The sequence below is a fragment of the Heptranchias perlo genome, chromosome 14 (genome assembly GCF_035084215.1).
Source record: "Heptranchias perlo isolate sHepPer1 chromosome 14, sHepPer1.hap1, whole genome shotgun sequence".
Lineage (NCBI taxonomy): Eukaryota > Metazoa > Chordata > Chondrichthyes > Hexanchiformes > Hexanchidae > Heptranchias > Heptranchias perlo.
The window spans coordinates 46,321,863-46,341,122 of NC_090338.1; the positions used below are offsets into that span (position 1 = coordinate 46,321,863).

Sequence of the window (19,260 nt, forward strand, 5' to 3'; positions counted from 1 at the left end):
CTTCATCAATGACCTTCCATCCATCATGAGGTCATAAATGGGGATGTTCGCTGATGATTGCAGTGTTCAGTTCCATTCGCAACCCCTCAGATAATGAAGCAGTCCGAGCCCGCATGCAGCAAGACCTGGACAACATCCAGGCTTGGGCTGATAAGTGGCAAGTAACATTCGCGCCAGACAAGTGCCAGGCAATGACCATCTTCAACGAGAGTCTAACCACCTCCCCTTGACCTTCAACGGCATTACCATCGCCGAATCCCCCACCATCAATATCCTGGGGTCACCACTGACCAGAAACTTAACTGGACCAGCCACATAAATACTGTGGCTACAAGAGCAGGTCAGAGACTCGGTATTCTGCGGCGAGTGACTCACCTCCTGACTCCCCAAAGCCTTTCCACCATCTACAGGGCACATGTCAGGAGTGTGATGGAATACTCTCCACTTGCCTGATGAGTGCAGCTCCAACAAAACGCCAGAAGCTCGACACCATCCAGGACAGAGCAGCCCACTTGATTGGCACCCCATCCACAACCCTGAACATTTACTCCCTTCACCACCGGCACACGTGGCTGCAGTGTGTACCATCCACAGGATGCACTGCACCAACTCACCAAGGCTTCTTGGACACCACCTCTCAATCCCACGACCTCTACCACCAAGAAGGACAAGAGCAGCAGGCACATGGGAACACCACCTGCACGTTCTCCTCCAAGTCACACACCATCCCTACTTGAAAATATATCACCGTTCCTTCATGGTCGCTTGGTCAAAATCCTACGAACTCCCTTTCTAACAGCACTGTGGGAGAACCTTCACCACACGGCCTGCAGCGGTTCAAGAAGGCGGCTCATCACCACCTTCTCGAGGGCAGTTAGGAATGGGCGATAAATACTGGCCTTGCCAGCGACGTCGACATCCCATGAAAGAATAAAAAAAATCCTTCATATGGTATATAGGGTGTAAAGGTCAACTAAGTTTGTCTGAATCCCCAGATTTTTTTTTTTTTTTACACAGCAACACTCAGGAAGAAAAAAGCAGGGAGGGCAAAAATAGAGAATGCCCCCTCAAGAAACTTAAGGATCAACAGACTTTTGGGAGAGGAGGCAAAGAAACAGACTATTCAAATTACTATCCTCATAATGGGCCATTGCTTGGTACCTCTAACAGTTAACTTTAAGTTGAACACAACCGACCCAGGTTTAGACATGGGCAGGAGAAAAACCGTAGGAATTAAAATAACCCTGGCAATACTCCAGTAAGGTAGATTATGTTTGTAGGAATCTATCTTGTCTAAGCCCAAGGGTGAACTTTCTTTTTCTAATTGGGCACACTTTTACATTAGAAGACAGATATTTAGTGAATAGAAATCAAGCAGTCACCAAGTAGGTGGAAGGTTTTCTGTTGGGAGACTAAATTGACAACACTGCATGTAAAGCCACAAAATATAGCAGTCAGTTCAGAAAGTATGAGGATGCAGACTCTCCTATTCCAGGATGTTGTGGAGCCACAGTACAACTGACCCTTATTTTGAATAAGACTGCTTGTCGACATGTTAGAAACGTCCTTGCAGTGCCAATGGCCTCCCATTCCTCTTTCAAAAAGTCACTACCCATATCTATCGACCAAAGATAGCTGTCGCTCATTTGCCTCAGAATTGAAATAGAATTTCTCCTCAGATGGAAAGGATAGGAATCCAATATGGTCAGTAACCCTACGGCTTGTACCAGGGTCCATGGCATTAACCAGGAATTGATACGAACAAAACTACATTCAAAACAAATATTCCCTAAAGGCACAAAAGAAAAATAGACTGTACACTGTTTGGAAAGGACCAAAAGCTCTAAGTCCTGTCCCTCAAGTAGGAGTTGAGTATGCAGGAATATGTCAGTTTCGTCAAATCACAAATCTCTCCCAAAAGCCACGAATGCCTCAACTGTGAAGCGAGGCTACACTGTCAGATAGACTGGATGTTGCTCCAGCACCAGCGACCAACACTAATAATTATCTACAAACACCCCAGAACAAATTTCCATTTATATCCCCTTTCTGATATTTAATCTAAATTACAAGCAAGTTTTCTAATTCCATATATTGCATAGATTGCTATACACACACAAAATATTCTCTAGATTCCCCCTTCCCCAAAAGGCTACTGTCTTTGTATGGATTATAATCACCATACTGCAACCATATGCAAATTTTTCAACTGTCTATTATTTAACTTAATTTTGGTCAAAAAGTTGATTTAGTCCATGCAAAAAATAAGTCCAGTCTAAACTTGTGCTGTCTGAAAGACTAGACTAGTGCTGCACCGTACAATTTGTTTCTGATGTACTTTCAGCTGTGGCTCAGCGATAGCACACTTGCTTCTGAGTCAGAGGTTGTGGGTTCAAGTACCACTCGAGAGGAACTATTTCGAAGAACAGGGGTGTTCTTCCCAATATCCCTCGACCAACATTGCTAACAAAAAAATTATCTGTTTATCACATTGCTGTTTGTGGGACCTTGCTGGCTATAATTCGGCTGCCGCATTTCCTATATTACAACAGTGACCACACATCAAAAAAGTACTTAATTGGCTGTAAAAAGCTTTTAGACATCCTGAGATCATGAAAGGCACTATATTAATGCAAGTATTTCTTTCTAAAGGGTGGAAGTTACCAATTATCACTACTGAATGAGAGAGTCTTCAGTTCTGGGCAATAAAGTCAATCATTCCCCAACATACACACAGTGAACATGTGCCATTAGATTTACAACAAGGAAGGCATAGCTTATTTACAAGCATCATTCTTGTCCAAGTCAGAAGTTGTGGGATCAAATCTCTTTCTGGAGAGATGAGTGCAAAATCTAGGCTGGCAGTTCAGTTCACTGAGGGAGTGCTGGACTTTGGAGGTGCCATCTTTTGGACGAGATGTTAAACTGAGGCAAGGAGAATTAAAAATAAGTTGGGAACTCGGAATAAATGTCTAATAAGAGCAATTGCAGGACTCTCTGTAGGTCACTCAGTTTCCAATGCATTATTGGGTCTACTGAAAGCTAACTTCTGGAAAATCATCCACTGGCCTATCATCTGCCAACAAGGAGACTGATAAGTCAGGGTATTCATTTGCCTTCCTGTCTACTAAACAATCTCAGCTCTATTATTCTCAAAGGTTACTCAAGTAAAACCAAACTATGCTTAGTCACCCTAGAAACAAACATTTACACATTTTGGCTTTAGCAAGCACAAGTTTCAAAACTTTATCCTGGGATTACTTCAAGATAGCTTTATAACCATATTTGAAATGAAATCATTCAGCTCTAAAGCAAATGCATCATAGCTTATCCGTTAAATTTATTTCTAAACATGCAACTTCAATTTCAGGAAATGTGCAAGGCAAGGTTAGTATAAATGCGTATGGTCAAATTATCTCCCCAACTAGGACCAGTGTCAAAACAATTGACATCAAATGTTATGCAACTGTAGAGAACAGTTCTCTCAAAATCATAAATAGCTGAAAGCTTAAACGCAGCAATGTCCAAGGATCCTAGAATGCAAGTAAAGAGCCAAAAATAACTCCGATATTGGCCAAAGTTGCAAATTTAGGCAAGCAGAAATTTAGCTACCATTTTGTTCACTTACCCACAATCTTGTCATACAGAATATCCTCTCTAATTACAAATCAACTCCAGCTATGCAGCCAAAAAATAGGCAAACACTCAGTGATTCAACCAGTATTCCACAAGTTAGGAATACAATGCCAAGGCTTTGCCATTAGCTCATACTGATTCTTTATAATTGCAAGAGCCTCAATTAAACATTTCAGAGTCTAATTTAAGGTCATCAGTAATAAAGAATTGAACTAACAAGTACTGGGGTCAGAAGTGGGAGAAAGGTGAATAAGATAAGAGAAACCAACTTGAAAAGTACGCATCAAACCAAGACCATTGCAGAACTGGTACATTCAACTTGCTTTGAAGCACTGAAACCAGATGAAGGAAAGGGGAGTATTAAGGCTAGATCCTCCTGAAAAGGTGCTATTGTCAGATACTATCAACGCTGTGTTAACATGCAAAGGCGACATTTTGCAGCAAAATACATTATTGATTCCTATGTTCCTAGCAAAAATAAGACCCATCCACATTAAATTGACACAGCCATCAACAAGCTGAAAACAATCAACCCCACTGAAATACCAAAACAACCGTCAGGCAATCTGGATGGTTTAAAACGAACAGAAATTCAGTTGTATTTACTAATAACTATGGGCCGGATTTTGCTGTGAGTGGCAAACGAGCAGCGCCAGCCGGTTGTTAGACTTGCACGTACCCACAGGGTTTTGAGCGGCAAGTTACAGTAAATTAGAGATCCAAACATCATGGCACCCTCTGCAGGGCATCTGGGACCTGTGTGAACAGCGTATGCAACTGTGTTTCTCCTTAACCAGATTAAAGAATCATTAATGAGCAGCAGAGTCTGAACCAGGAAGAGTAAGTTAGAATAGTGAATTCAATGTCAAATCAGGTACAGAAAGCAAAATGTGGAACTGGAAAAAGATTAGATTAAAGTGATAGAGACAGAACAAAAAAAGTTTAAAATTTTCTCAAATTTAAATTTAAAAATTTCCAACATTAAAAGCTGAAGAAATGAGACTCCACACTTGTATACGTTACTTTTCAGCACCAGAGAGGCTGTTTGGCAGTAATTAAGACTTACCACGCTGTTAAAAGGATACTTAGACTAGAATAGACAAGCCCAGAGTTTAGTCCACATCTACAACGCCAGAAGCCATACGGAGTGATGCTGTTCTTACACAGCTTAAGGAGGAGCAGCGCATCTCGGATAGCAACTTCTGGATTTTCGCGTTTAACTGCAAATGTGCACTCGCCAGTAGCTGCTCTCCGATTTGCTGTTAGCCTCACTTATTTTCACAGCAAAATCCAGCCCACTGTCTTCAACATATGCCAAATTCAAATATCCAAATCTGTGAATTAGTTCCCTGTGCAGGAATGAAAATTCACTCCAATGGTCAAGGCAGCCAGTACAAGCTTTAATGTCTGCATTACTGCTTCTTTAAAATTCGCTCGATTTATTAGAGTGCTGAATACTTCCATTTACCTATATATCAGAACCTACATATTGCTATTTGGTAAAGCTTGACTAGGATTATGACAAAAGTACTAAAAAGATGGATGCACAGAATACAAGAATATCATCTGGATATCATTTTAGTTAGGCAGCTAAGAGTTTTCCTTTTGGGCAAGTCAACCATTTAACATGGTAACAGTGATAAAGATGGATGATTTGAAATTAAATTGTTCAGTAGACAATGAAGTTAAGAGCAGTTATAGCTGTAACTAATCATGAAGCATTACTACTCAACTCCAAGGGGAGATCGTATACTTTTTTTAAAAAAGTGTAAACTATGAATTTCACTTGTTTATTTTTTCCTCCACTTTTTCTCTCCACCTTTTATTTACAAAACCAAACATGATCAAAATTAAATTGTTTTGGCCCCATTAAAGATGTCTATTCTGCCAAATACCACAAGGGCTTCCCTGTGCAGTCATAAAATGTCTGTTAGAATGCTACAAATAATTTCAAGTAGCTTTGAGATCAAATGCCAGACAACTATCTAGTTACAGGTAAGCAACAAGCAATTAAGGCTCAAGCAGCATTCTGCATATTATTTAAACTTCAATGCTACCGTAACAGCCTACTTATCAGTGGCTAACCTATAGTATAAATAGGCTATTAAACAAGTTGATTTTCTTTCCAAGGTTCCTGCCAATCCCTCTGCTTTTGCCATGCTGAACAAGCAGTGGAGAAATGCATAGGAACAAACTTTACTTGCCTTCCAATTCCTCTTTTCACAGGAAGCCGCAGTTGAGATAATAAGCTAGTGTAAACACAGTCAGTATCATCTGACCAGGCAAATTAAATAGAAAGCATTTGTCCAGTATTTATGACCAGAATTCTGTGTTGCACACTGCATTTTATTGTAAAATTCTCATCTGCTTAATCCAAATGCAGAACAATCCCAAATTTCAGGACACCAAAATATCAAATTATTTTAAAGACACATACCAATTAGACAAGCTCAATTAAGGCAGAAAGAACAGGAAAAAAATGAAGTACCAATCCTTCAGACTGTTAGCTTGGAAGCACACAAACATGTGGATTCTAATGCACAATTAGCTTGATGTTCAGCACAGTGCATAACACTGCTTGACCGTGATCATTTTCTTCCTGACAATTAATAGTGCTTTAAGCTCACTTGTTCTATGTAATTTTACTATGCTCCTCACATCCTTGTTTTGAACTTGCCTTACAAAGCTTCCAATTATTCAAAATGTTATTTAAAAAAGGTCATACACCCTTAATTGTTCCAAACACAACCAAGATGAACAATCTAAACCAAACCTCCACGCACATTTGTAAAATGTGCTAAAACTATGCTGGATAGTACTGGTACAGCTCATCCACCACAAGCATCCATGTTAATCCCTCAAAAATTACTGTACAGGAAATGAAGATAAAAGACTACTCATTCAATAGAACTGTATTGTCTAGGGAAGAAAACTTTCCATTCTAAGCAATTCTCTTCAATAGTCTTCAACACTGAAAAATATAATCCCCATTTAAGCTTTAGATGCCAATTCCAGTCACAATTAAATATTACAGGAACCATGAAGGAATGTAAAGTCACTATAGGCAACATAGTGACTAAGTAGTGCAGCACTCACCCAACACCTCCATGGTGGCTGGTCTGAGTCCCAGTGAAGGCCAACACTCCAACCTGCCCCCATTTTGCCAGTTCTCACTGTGGGAAGCTAACAAATACAAACTTCAAGGTGGACACACCTCCTACCTAGCTGGTTCACAAAGTACCAGTGCCAAAGGGGTCGAACAAACGTGTTTGTTTTCTCCCAGCCAGAATTCAGTCTGAGGGAGGAAGGCTAAAACAAAACGAGTGCAGAGATACATAGATATAAAAGTTATACATAAATAGTGAAACTTCAGCCCAATTCTAATACCACACCATAGCTGGAAAAGAATTTGAAGGTCAATCCACTAGTTAACAGAAGAAATTAATTTCGAAGCAAGAAAACAAACACATGTTTACCATGTATGTCTGAATAATGCCAACATAGGTAGTGGCCTTAAATCTGATTGGAAAAATGAATTTTGGGGTGGCTTGAGTAGGAGACAGTTTCAGACCTGATTTAATCCTGAGAAAGCTGGGTCGTGAGAAGGACTAACAGTCATGCTTCTTTTCCTCTTCCCCACTGGAGATTCTAAACACTGAACAAATGAAGATTGTGGCAGTGCATGAACATTATTGCTGACATAGAAAGGCCAGCGCAGACAGGCAACACGGAGGCTTTAAGAAGGGGTAGCCAAATGCCATCCATCTTCCCAACATCAGCTCTATCAATTTTGTGTTCTAAATTAAGCATTAAAAGCAAAACCACCAGTGCTTTCAAAATGAATGAGAAACCATTAAAAGCTTTGAAAAACAATGATTTCCAGGATTGGAATAAAATACCTCATTTAAATCTAAAGTTTAATAAGCAGGGGAACAAGATTAAATGCTTGCATCTGCAAAATTGTATGGTGAGGTACAGCACAAGTGGCAGTTAAAGAAAAATACTGAGCACTGTGCCTGTATTAGTACATTAGCTGACATTTGGCAAGCTTAGTCAAGTATGTCCCGTGGCCTTAAATTAAGTTATTAATGTACAAAGCACCCAGGCAAGGTCAGAAGATAAAATATGATCTTCAATGTCATGCACCTACGACAAGCCTGCAGGTACTGCAGACAATTCTGTATGATCAAACTTGTGCTATCCTGCTGTTCTGGTTTATCTCCAAATTCAGAAAGCATAACTACTGAAAGGAGACATGGATAGATTACTGTCAATGCAACGTTTCAAGAATATGGATCTATCAATATTCATAATGGCATTGCAAATACAGTAAACAGCTGCTACACAGGAGAATATGTTTAATGTTATGGAATTTATAATTTCCAAGGATTACAATGCTAACTAAGTTCATGGCCACAATAGCATTGCAACCTTTATTAAAGTGAAAATTTTTCCAAGTATTGTGTAATGAATGTCAAGACCTTCAGTAAGGAAGAGGTAGAAGGCATTTAGGCAAAATAGTTTTTCCAAATATTCAGAATGGTTAATATTAGCTGATAGGCATGCTAAATTCAAGATTTTTTGAAATAAGCATTTCAGTGAATCACAGGCACAAATTCCTCTCAATTAGACACAGATCTGATGCCATTATTTACAAGTCACACCTACAGAATTGTGTCTGCTCTCTTTAAATACAATTATTTCCATACAATTCTCCAAAATATTGATTAGCAGTATTATGTCTACACAATACTCAAGACTACAGTGCTTTCTGCTTATTTCTGCTCATTTCCAATTTCTTTTTGCTGAGAGAAACAGGAATAATTTTGTCACCCAATCCTCCCATTCTATTTTTTTAAGCCTGTAGACGAGCAAGACTTGTTACTTCTGCATATTTTAAAAAATAAGTTTCCTGAAAAACTCACGTCAAACTTGTCTCTTTACAGTATTCTCATCTTCAGAGATGAACAAAATCTTCAGTGCAAACCATGACAATATATGGCCTTGCATTAAATTCAATTAATGGACATTTATCATTCACTACATATTCTTATAAAAAAGGATGCAAACACTTTTTGTCCTGAGCTTTGAAAATGCTCTTTTCTTCCTCTTCCTTTTCAAAGACACCGATTTCGAGCTGGAGTACTGCTCCACAGGCAGTCACCCTCCAGTAACTCTTGCGAATCTAGAAAGGGAAGGTCAGGCTATTCAGCCACAAAGGGTACCTCAATCAAGCCTGATCCCATCCTCACCTGATGTTTGTACATGCAGGTATTCCAATGGAGGGATCAGGAGTGGGAACCCTAGTTGACGTTCACCTTTCAAACCAAGGGTGCTGAGGCCAACTGTAGCTTCCTAACTGCTGCCTAGCTCAGATTAGCTAATTTAGCATGAAGGTAACCAGGAACCCAGCTACTGTGTATGGCTCAACTAACTACAAGAACCATAAGCAGCTGAGGTAGAAGAATCACAGAAATTGTTTATCTTTGAAGATGCTATCCAAAGCAACATAACAGGGAAGAATTTTTGTTAACGTTAAAAACAGATTACAACTGGACAAAAATGATTACCAGTGAGAAAGCTCACAGAAACCAGAACTGACCTAAAAACAGGCAAGAAGGATATTTCAAACTGAAGTAGCAGTAATATATGCAAGTAGTTAAAAATTAGGGAACTGCAGACAGAACTTGAATACAGAATCAGTTTATGATTTTTAAACTTAAAAGCTTTTATTTCTAACAGTAATAAGGGATGCACTGTAATCTATCATGTAGTACATACTGTATTATGCCAGTTTACTTATGACTGCTACTTATTAATAAAAGCATTGTCTTTATTAAAGGAAGTCTGTCTGCTGGAGCATATGAACTTTTATCCTGAGCTGCTGCTTAAGATACGTTACAATTATACTCGTATTGTTGCTACTAGGGTGAATTTCAACACCATATGCAGTTATACTACAAAAACAAACTGAACTAAAATGTTGCTTAAATGCCAGCTCTGGGTAAGCCTAGCAACCAATGAGTCACAGTTCAACGCCACAAATTCCATTTGATCTTTGACGTAATTTTCAGATATGAAAAATAAAACGCCGACAAAAACTTACACCACACAGACTTTAGCAATAACGTTTCATTTAAACAATCCAAACTTAGCTCATCTCTCCTCCTCCCTCATCCAAGTTTAAATTTGGCAGAACAGGTGGCATAGCCACCTGGTCCCATAGTGGCGGATTAGCCCCTGCAATTCCCAGACGGAGCTAGCTTCACCTGTATTGTTGGGACACGCACCGAGCATTAGTCATACACTTCCCAAAAGCAATAAGAAAAAGTCAATGCATCTTTCTCTCACAGCTTTCTATCCAAGAAACTGTGCAGAAAAATGCATAGAATAAATCTTTGATCAGGAAGATGAATAAAATCACAGATTAAAGCTCGGTAGCTCAGCTAGCAATTACATTTCTTTCAGGTGTGGTACTAAGACATACAAACCATGAAAGTTCCAGGTTCAATCACTGGTCATAGTTAATTGATCTCAGATGGGGCAATACAATTAGTCTCAGCACCCATGGACTAAGCAGGGCATAAAGTCAGTTCGTGCTCACTATCCAGTAATTCCTTCTGGAAAGGAAAATACACATGTGGATGTTGGAAGAAGATAAAATCGGGCCCACTATGATAAACTCCACATGCGACTAGTCTGTTGACACATTCTGTCCAGGCTCATGTGAAAAATAGCCCTTTCAGGACTTGCAACATCTACAGAACTATACCCCCGACAAGTTACCACTTTGATGGCGGGGGTCATAGAAGGAGAAAAAAAACAATGAAACATACCCAGAAATCTAATACCCCATCATCATTTTTTTTAAATGCCACCTTTACACACAAGAAAAAGTCCCCATAAAGGTGTGCAGCAGCTTTCTTTTACTAAAATAGCATAATATGTATGACTGAAATAAAGAACTATGTTGCCTTTTATCAAGGGGAAAGCAATTTTTTTTGCAGACAATCTTCCTTTAAGATTAAAGTTAATAGGCCCAAGTTGGCATTCATACAGGCAGACTCTGGTAAACACTTTTAATGGGATAGCAGCACCTAAAATGGTAAAAAAAAACATGCTTCGCTGATGTTTATCAATGTGACTAGTAAAAACCATTCGAATTTTTTTTTTAAAAAGCTGTTTGGCGCTCCAGTTATCTGTCACTATAAACAGATCCAATATACCTTCAAATGCAGCATGCTTAATGTTGCCAATGCTGCCTGTCTGCTCAAGCTCAAAAATGACAAACTTCAATCAAGCACACAAACATACAAAGCTCAAATTTATTCCTTATGAAATGAAAGTGGAATTAACATCACTAATTATTCTGGTGCCATAATATACAGATTTTTAAAGAATGACAAGAATTCACACATTTAACTCCTTGAATTTTTGTACACAAATTGATTTTAGTCACATACCTATCTAAAATATCTATGGGGCAAACAACCACAACAACCATGTGAAATAAATGAACAGTTTGCTTAATTTTCTCCTGTTTTTACTTATCTACCTGGATTTCATATGGTCTAAACCCATGGGATAGATGGGAATTTATTAAAATAGATTGACAAGTGGGTGGTAGACAATGTGTAGTAGTGCATGGGCAGATATCCAGTGAACAGCCACAAGTTTCAGTGATGAGACTGTGATTTAAATTTTTTATAAATGATTTAGAGAAAGGAAATGAGCCCAAAGTGTCCAAATTTGCAGGTGATCTCTTATTGGAAGCAGAGGCAAATTATGATCATCAATGCTCATAAATTCAAAAGGATCTTTGACAAGCTCAGTGGGTGGAGAAATAGCAGATGCGATTTAATACACAGAAATGCAAGGTCATGAGATTTGGCAGATGAAAAGTTGATACAAATCCTGTGTTAAATGGGAACATATTGAAGTATCGGGGCAGGGAAGAGATCTTGGGATTTTAATGGACAGGTCACTAAAACAATCAGCACAATGTTCCCAGGCTGTTAAAATAGCAAATAATGTTGGGGTGCATCGCAAAGAGTATAACATAAATCCAGTGAGGTCATATTAAAACTGTTCTTGCCTCTGATGAGACCACATCTGGAGTACTGCTTGCAGTTTTGGACTCTCAAAAAGGACATTCGGTCACTGAAAGGAGTACAGAGAATGGCTACATGGTTGATTCCAGAATTGAGGGAATATGGATTCCCAGGGTCTTTCCTCAATTGAAAAAAGAATGAGGGGGGATACAATAGAGGTGTTTAAAATTAGGAAATGTTTCAACAAGTTAGATCCAAGTACACTTTTCTGCCATATACAGAACTTAAACACAAGGAGTCAACAAAGGAAAATAAGAAGGAACTTTCTTTTTTAAAACTAAAAGGGTGGTTTAGTATGTGGAACATAATGTTGGCACAGGTGGTGGAATGGGTTGCAAAATGGGATTCAGGGCTATTAGAAATGTATCAAGGGAATACTGTGGATGGTTGAACTAGATAGACCAATGGTCTTCTCCTGCTTGAAACTGTTACTATGTTACTTACACTTGTTTAAAAAACGGGGCACTCAACTCAAATTCCACCGCAGATTCAAATTCAGCCATAGCTGAACATGTGACATGCCAGCAACACAAAGCCAGTATCAATAACCAGTAAGCGATAGTGACCCATCCAACTGCAGTTGTTTTACTTTCCAGACAACCCAATGCTGTTACATAAACAATTTTAAAATGTTACAATTTATGGTGGGGGGGGCGGGGCGGAGGTTGAAAGACCTGTTCATTTATTTTACATGATCTATTGTTGTTAACATGTAAAATTAAAACCACTTAAATACACCTTAATTTAAGAACAGCCATGTAACTAACTTCCTAATGCTTTGGGCCTTAGTTTAACTGGCCAGGACAGGACTTCTGATAAAATTTCATACATCATATTTTTGAAGTACACATCCTCAAATCTATGCAATTTTCAGGATTATGTTTTAAAAAAGATCCAAAATTAAATGGAGTCAAAGAAAAATGAAGTATAAAAATTCTACTCATCTTGATCAGGATAATGCACTGTTTGCAATACAGGTATTTAAGGTATTGAAAATACGTCCCTTCTAAACAGTGACGGCATTTATTGTGGCCCTTCTATTAACAGACTTAAAAAAAAATTTCCTGAAAAGTCAACTGTTGAAACTTCACTATCTTTTCCATTAAATTAGATTTCTGCTAAACTGTCCAAGTTATGATAAATACATTAGTGTGAATACCAACCTTATTACAATGACGTCCAATACCCATTAGAAAGTTGTCCGGTTTGATATCTCTGTGAATAAAATTCTTTGTATGCACATATTCAATTCTGCTGATCATCTGAAAAACAAAATAAATGTGTGAAGACTATTTATATATACATACATGCACAAAAGGCACATTTACGGTCCTATTACTTTGCAACACAAATTATTTGGTACTCGTCTGGATATCAGAGAGGGAACTAAAAGCAGCATACAGCTTGCTGTGAATCATGAATCATGAATGCATCAAAAAGGTGAAAAAAGTGCTTTTATGTCAAACATCAGAATAAAGTCTAATAGCAAGATTTAGAGATTGCATTTCTTTGTGTACTTTGCCTTCCCATTTAAAGCTCTGCCAATCCAAATTACATGTACTTTATTATGCAACAAACCATATAAATTAATGCTTAAAAATCCAATGTTAAAACTAAAAGGCTATAATGTTAATTAGGCTTGTATTTTTCCAATGCAGTTTCTCAACTTCTTGCCAGAGATACACAAACACACCCCTTCCTCAGAACTTTGCTGATTTCCCAAAATTTAAGAAACCAAACTATAGGAATGATTTTGTAATGCAAAGCGCACACAGGACAGATCTTGCAATATTTATTTCTCTCCACCAGATTATTTTGTGGATGCACCACAATTTCACAATCCTGATCTAAAATGAGTTTATCAATTAAAGTATTTGCCAAAGCATATGAATTGCTTTCTTGATAAAAAGTCTTGACGGAATGAAAACATCAGTTTATAAAAACCTAAATGATTTGCAATGTATACATTGAACAAGCCAAAAAAGGGCTGTTTGCATGTGAATAGTTTAGTAGACAGTAAACAAATTCTCATTGTGAAGCTAATGTAGAATACTGCACCACTGAATAAATGAACAAATAGCATATGAAATCCTGCAGTTATAGTACACTTCCCCCCCCCCGCCCAAAATAATTATACTTAAGAATTTATGTACTACCATTTCACTCAACCCATGTCTAATGCCACACAGTCCCACTGAGATCAGTGCCACAAACTATGATAAAGTTTAATTTAAAAGTACTCTGCAATAAAAAACAGCATCTAGCAGAGACCAATGATCAACTCAAATGTATAATTTCTAAGCAATACTAGAAGACTGTAGCTGCATAAAAATGAAAAAAAACACTAGATGCGGTTTATGGCACAAATTGCTTTCATAATGATTTTACAAATAAAAAAACTGAAGGAAATACTCATTCTCTGGAATTTGGAAACAAAACCAAATCTTCAGCAAAAACCAAGGCATACTCACAAGCATTGATGAACACTAACTTTTATAAGCCTTTTATTGCAGCTAATCCACAACGCAAGTTTTATGCCTAATCAATCAACAATCTTATAACCAATTTGTCTCTAGACCAAATCAGTCAGCTTTTCATCAATCTCCTGGACCAGAAACAGAATCTTCAGTATAAATAGCATCTTTTGACGTTTCAAGAATCTTCGGGTATAAGATTTCCATTGACCCACATTGAGTGAGCTAATAAACTAAACACCTATTCAAAAGAAGCAAACATCAGGTCATAAAAACACGGTTATTCACTACCTCAACTCAGTTCCTCATTTTCAGGAGTGTACTACCTGTGACCAAGTAACACTTTCCTCATTGGTAACACAGCCCATGACCAAGCACCCAATTTCTCATCTAAAAAAGGAACATTAACCAAACTGTTCCAGGCAGTGCAGAGACATGCTCTCAACTCTGACCAGTCAATAAATGGTGAAAGACTGATACTGTCCACCTGCCTCTACAATGCAGGGGTACTAAGTTCTCTATGACTACTCTTATTACCAAACCAGGGCTGAAATCACATCCCATCTACTCTGGAACAAACAAGTACATGATAGGATTCCTCACTGCTGTGGGTGCAGTTCAGTCTTATCAACCTAAAATTTGCCCACAACAGTCTTTGGAACACTGCTGCGTGTCTTAAGTTCCAGGTGATGGTACTATCTAATACAGAAATTCAAGATGCAACTGGTCGCCACTTGTTGAGCTAGGTTTGTCAGAATATCCACTAGGGTAATGTAAACCTGACATGCCCATTGGTACTGCAGTGCATCAAGTTCTTTGTGCTCCAAAAATTACCAGGGTCAGATTTGAGGTTACATTTTCTGCCAGCTGCACCTTTACATATTGTGCTAAAGCTACCTTAATGCTTCTGCCAGGAAGTTTCCAATGTCTCAAATCAATCAGTATGTATGGGCAAACTATCCATTCCCATGCATATTCTAATATAATAACAATTATACTTTAATATCAAGATACTCCCATACTTCATATGGGTTACTTTTTCTAAAACCAAACTATAGCAAATCACAACAAACCTTCTTGGGTTCTCAGGTACTCAAGTCAAAACTACTGCATCCCCAGCACCGTATATTCTCTTGTTAAGCAGCTTTACCCAAGGCACGTATGAATCCATGACTCAAGGATTTATTGCATGCATATTATTTACCTGGTCAGCTAACATCAGAACAGTTTTCATCGTGAATCTGCGAGAACAGAAGTTAAACAGATCTTCAAGGCTAGGTCCAAGCAAGTCCATAACTAGGACATTGTAATCCTTTTCTTGCCCATACCACCTGTAAGTGAACAATTCACAAATCCTTAGCTTGCATTTATCTCTATATGCAATGACAGAATATTTACACTTCAATTCTACAATTTAAAATGTTTGAATTCAAAACAAGCCTGTTAAAATTACAGATGGTCAGAGAAAAATGTTACTCTGTAGAATAAGTATTCAATGAAGATAATTAAATATAATGCAACACGTACTCAATTTAGGATTTGAGCTAAAAGAAATCACAGGATATTCAGAACTAGTAGGGCATTAGGATTTGCATGTTTAGAATCTAAAACCAATTATGTTAAAATAGTACTTAAGGATATCAATATTTTAATATGGAACTAAAGAGCCATATAGCATTTGTAAATGTGTATGGAATATAAATTTGGCTTCTTGTAAGACAAAGCATGTCTGTCTTTACCACTACAGTGCTGAAAAGCAGTCTAGGGTATGGAGTCAACAAAAAGGTCAGCCAACTCTGTACAATTAGTGCCACATTATAAAAAAAGTTAACTCTCTTGATTAGTGTAAATATAAATCTAGAAAAAGGTGAGCCTTTAATGACTGTTCTCATTAAAAGTAGACAGCATCATGCAATTTAATGCAGCAACCTCAAAGAACAGCAATGGCAGGAAAGGGGGACTGCGTGGTACAGCATGCTTTCATCTACAGGACTTGGACTGAATTCCTGCTCAGACTGATAGGACAAAAGTCTCTTCAATCAGAAGTAAGGGGCCCATGTGAGCCATGTTTCACATCTAAATCCAGTTTCCAGTGGGCATAGGCACACAGGACAAATATCATCCCTAATTTGGGAGTCTCACTTAAAAGGCTGATGTGCAAGATAGAAATGTATCATTGACGTACAAGGGGTTACTGCATTTTTCTGCAGAAGCAGGTTTACTCTATATCTGACCAGAGTCCTTGACTAGGTGCAAAAATGTTCCCTTCTCTAATACTACTATTTCAAATCAGAAGACAACCCCCTCACTCCTTTCCCCAACAAGCCAATTTTAGAAACTTCAATAGGGAAAATCCCAGTTTAAAGTTAAAATAGCACATTTTCAAAATAATTTCCTTGCAGTTGTAATTACTAAAAGGATTTTCAACCTGCACAAAACACATTGGTGCTCCAACTTGTTTACTTTGGCTGCAGAAGAAAACAATCTACAATTCAAAACAGGACAACGGAGGAATCACAAAACGAATTACACTAAGTTTAAAGTTCACGTTCAAAATTTCTAATGCAATTTCTTGTAGAAGAAATTTCAAAGCAATGGAGTGTTTCCGAAGTCTTCACGATAGTCACCATACAATGTATGGTGACTATCGTGAAGACTTGTGAAGCCTCCCAAAGATACACAAAGCCAACACACCCGGACGTCCCATCGTATCAGGCAACGGAACCCTGTGTGAGAACCTCTCTGGATACATCGAGGGCATCCTGAAACCCATCGTACAGGGAACCCCCAGCTTCTGTCGTGACACTACAGACTTCCTACAAAAACTCAGTACCCACGGACCAGTTGAACCAGGAACACTTCTCACCACGATGGACGTCTCGGCACTATACACCAGTATCCCCCACGATGACGGCATCGCTGCGACAGCATCAATACTCAACACCAACAACAGCCAATCTCCGGAAGCCATCCTACAACTCATCCGCTTCATCCTGGATCACAATGTCTTCACCTTCGATAACCAGTTCTTTACCCAAACACACGGAACAGCCATGGGGACCAAATTCGCACCCCAATACGCCAACATTTTCATGCACAAGTTCGAGCAGGACTTCTTCACTGCACAAGACCTCCAACCAACACTATACACCAGATACATCGACGACATTTTCTTTCTATGGACCCACGGCAAGGAATCACTAAAGAGACTACACGATAACATCAACAAGTTCCATCCCACCATCAAGCTCACCATGGACTACTCCTCAGAATCAGTTTCTTTCTTGGACACACGAATCTCCATCAAAGACGGGCACCTCAGCACCTCACTCTACCGCAAGCCCACGGACAACCTCACGATGCTCCACTTTTCCAGCTTCCACCCTAACCACGTCAAAGAGGCCATCCCCTATGGACAGGCCCTGCGAATACACAGGGTCTGCTCAGACGAGGAGGAACGCGATGGACACCTACAGACGCTGAAAGACGCCCTAGTAAGAACGGGATATGACGCTCGACTCATCGATCGACAGTTCCGACGGGCCACAGCAAAAAATCGCATAGACCTCCTCAGGAGACTAACACGGGACGCAACCAACAGAGTACCCTTTGTCGTCCAGTACTTCCCCGGAGCGGAGAAACTACGCCATGTTCTCCGCAGCCTTCAACATGTCATCAATGAGGACAAACACCTCGCTATGGCCATCCCCACACCTCCACTACTCGCCTTTAAACAGCCACCCAACCTCAAACAGACCATCGTTCGCAGCAAACTACCTAGCTTTCAAGAGAACAGCGTCCACGACGCCACACAACCCTGCCACGGTAACCTCTGCAAGACATGCCAGATCATCGACACAGATACCACCATCACACGAGATGACACCACCCACCAGGTGCATGGTTCATACTCCTGTGACTCAGCCAACGTTGTCTACCTCATACGTTGCAGGAAAGGATGCCCCAGAGCATGGTACATTGGCGAGACCATGCAGACGCTGCGACAACGGATGAACGGACACCGCGCAACAATCGCCAAACAGGAGGGTTCCCTCCCAGTCGGGGAACACTTCAGCAGTCATGGACATTCATCCACCGACCTTCGGGTAAGCGTACTCCAAGGCGGCCTTCGAGACACACGACAACGCAAAATCGTCGAGCAGAAATTGATAGCCAAGTTCCGCACCCATGAGGACGGCCTCAACCGGGATCTTGGGTTCATGTCACGCTACACGTTACCCCACCAGCGAACAAATGTTATCTGTTTTTAATATAATGGGTCATTTGCTGACTCTCTCTGCCTTCCGGATGTTTCTGCCTCTCTCTGTGTTTTTTTTTCTCTGTTTTTTTTCCCTGTTTGTTTTTTTATTGAATGTGTATTCGGAGGTTCTGCAGGTAACACCTCTCTGTCTGAACACGGTGATTGCCTTGGCAACGGGCAGTTGCAGGGGCAGTCTGTAAACACCATTTATTATTGTTCAATATGTATAAATGCGTAGGCTTCAAGGAGATCTTGAAACATTTGCCTGAGGAAGGAGAAAATCTCCGAAAGCTTGTGAATTTAAAATAAAATTGCTGGACTATAACTTGGTGTTGTAAAATTGTTTACAATTGTCAACCCCAGTCCATCACCGGCATCTCCACATCACCATACAATGTAGCTCTGCTGCAAAACACTTTGGCTTTTACCGGCACTAACCTTGTGTAATGTCAATCTGGAGTCGTGCCCTGAATCAAAGCAAAACCAGAGCGAGAATCCTTCAAGGACGCTCACCCTACTTCATTCTGGTGACAGGTCAGGCCCAGAGATCGGATTCAGGTTGCACCTACAATAATTGCAATCTTAGTGCAAAACAAAAACCACTTCGCACTGGCTCTACAGCTGCAGTGGGACATGAAGTTATATTTAAAAAGTACATATTCGATCAAACATCCTTTTCCCCTTCAAAGTGACACTGTGAGCACTTACAATTGATCACGCTAAATAGCTTTCCATCACGATCCCCATCCCAGACTCGGGTAATCAAAAAAAGTGAAAC

The 19,260-nt window shown here is 39.4% G+C and overlaps 1 protein-coding gene across 3 annotated transcripts in view; it reads right to left on the minus strand.

Annotated features, from left to right (window-relative positions):
- The window catches only part of csnk1a1 (casein kinase 1, alpha 1), a 54,885-nt gene that overhangs the window by 28,154 nt on the left and 7,471 nt on the right, over positions 1-19,260 (minus strand). For 2 of the 3 annotated variants that reach the window (XM_067996390.1, XM_067996391.1), the window contains exons 3-5: positions 15,426-15,552; positions 12,911-13,009; positions 7,208-7,291 (exon numbers count right to left, since the gene is read on the minus strand). In XM_067996390.1, the coding sequence (XP_067852491.1) occupies positions 7,208-7,291; positions 12,911-13,009; positions 15,426-15,552 (310 nt within the window). The remainder of the gene's footprint in view (positions 1-7,207; positions 7,292-12,910; positions 13,010-15,425; positions 15,553-19,260) is intronic. The other variant, XM_067996392.1, reaches the window with a different exon arrangement.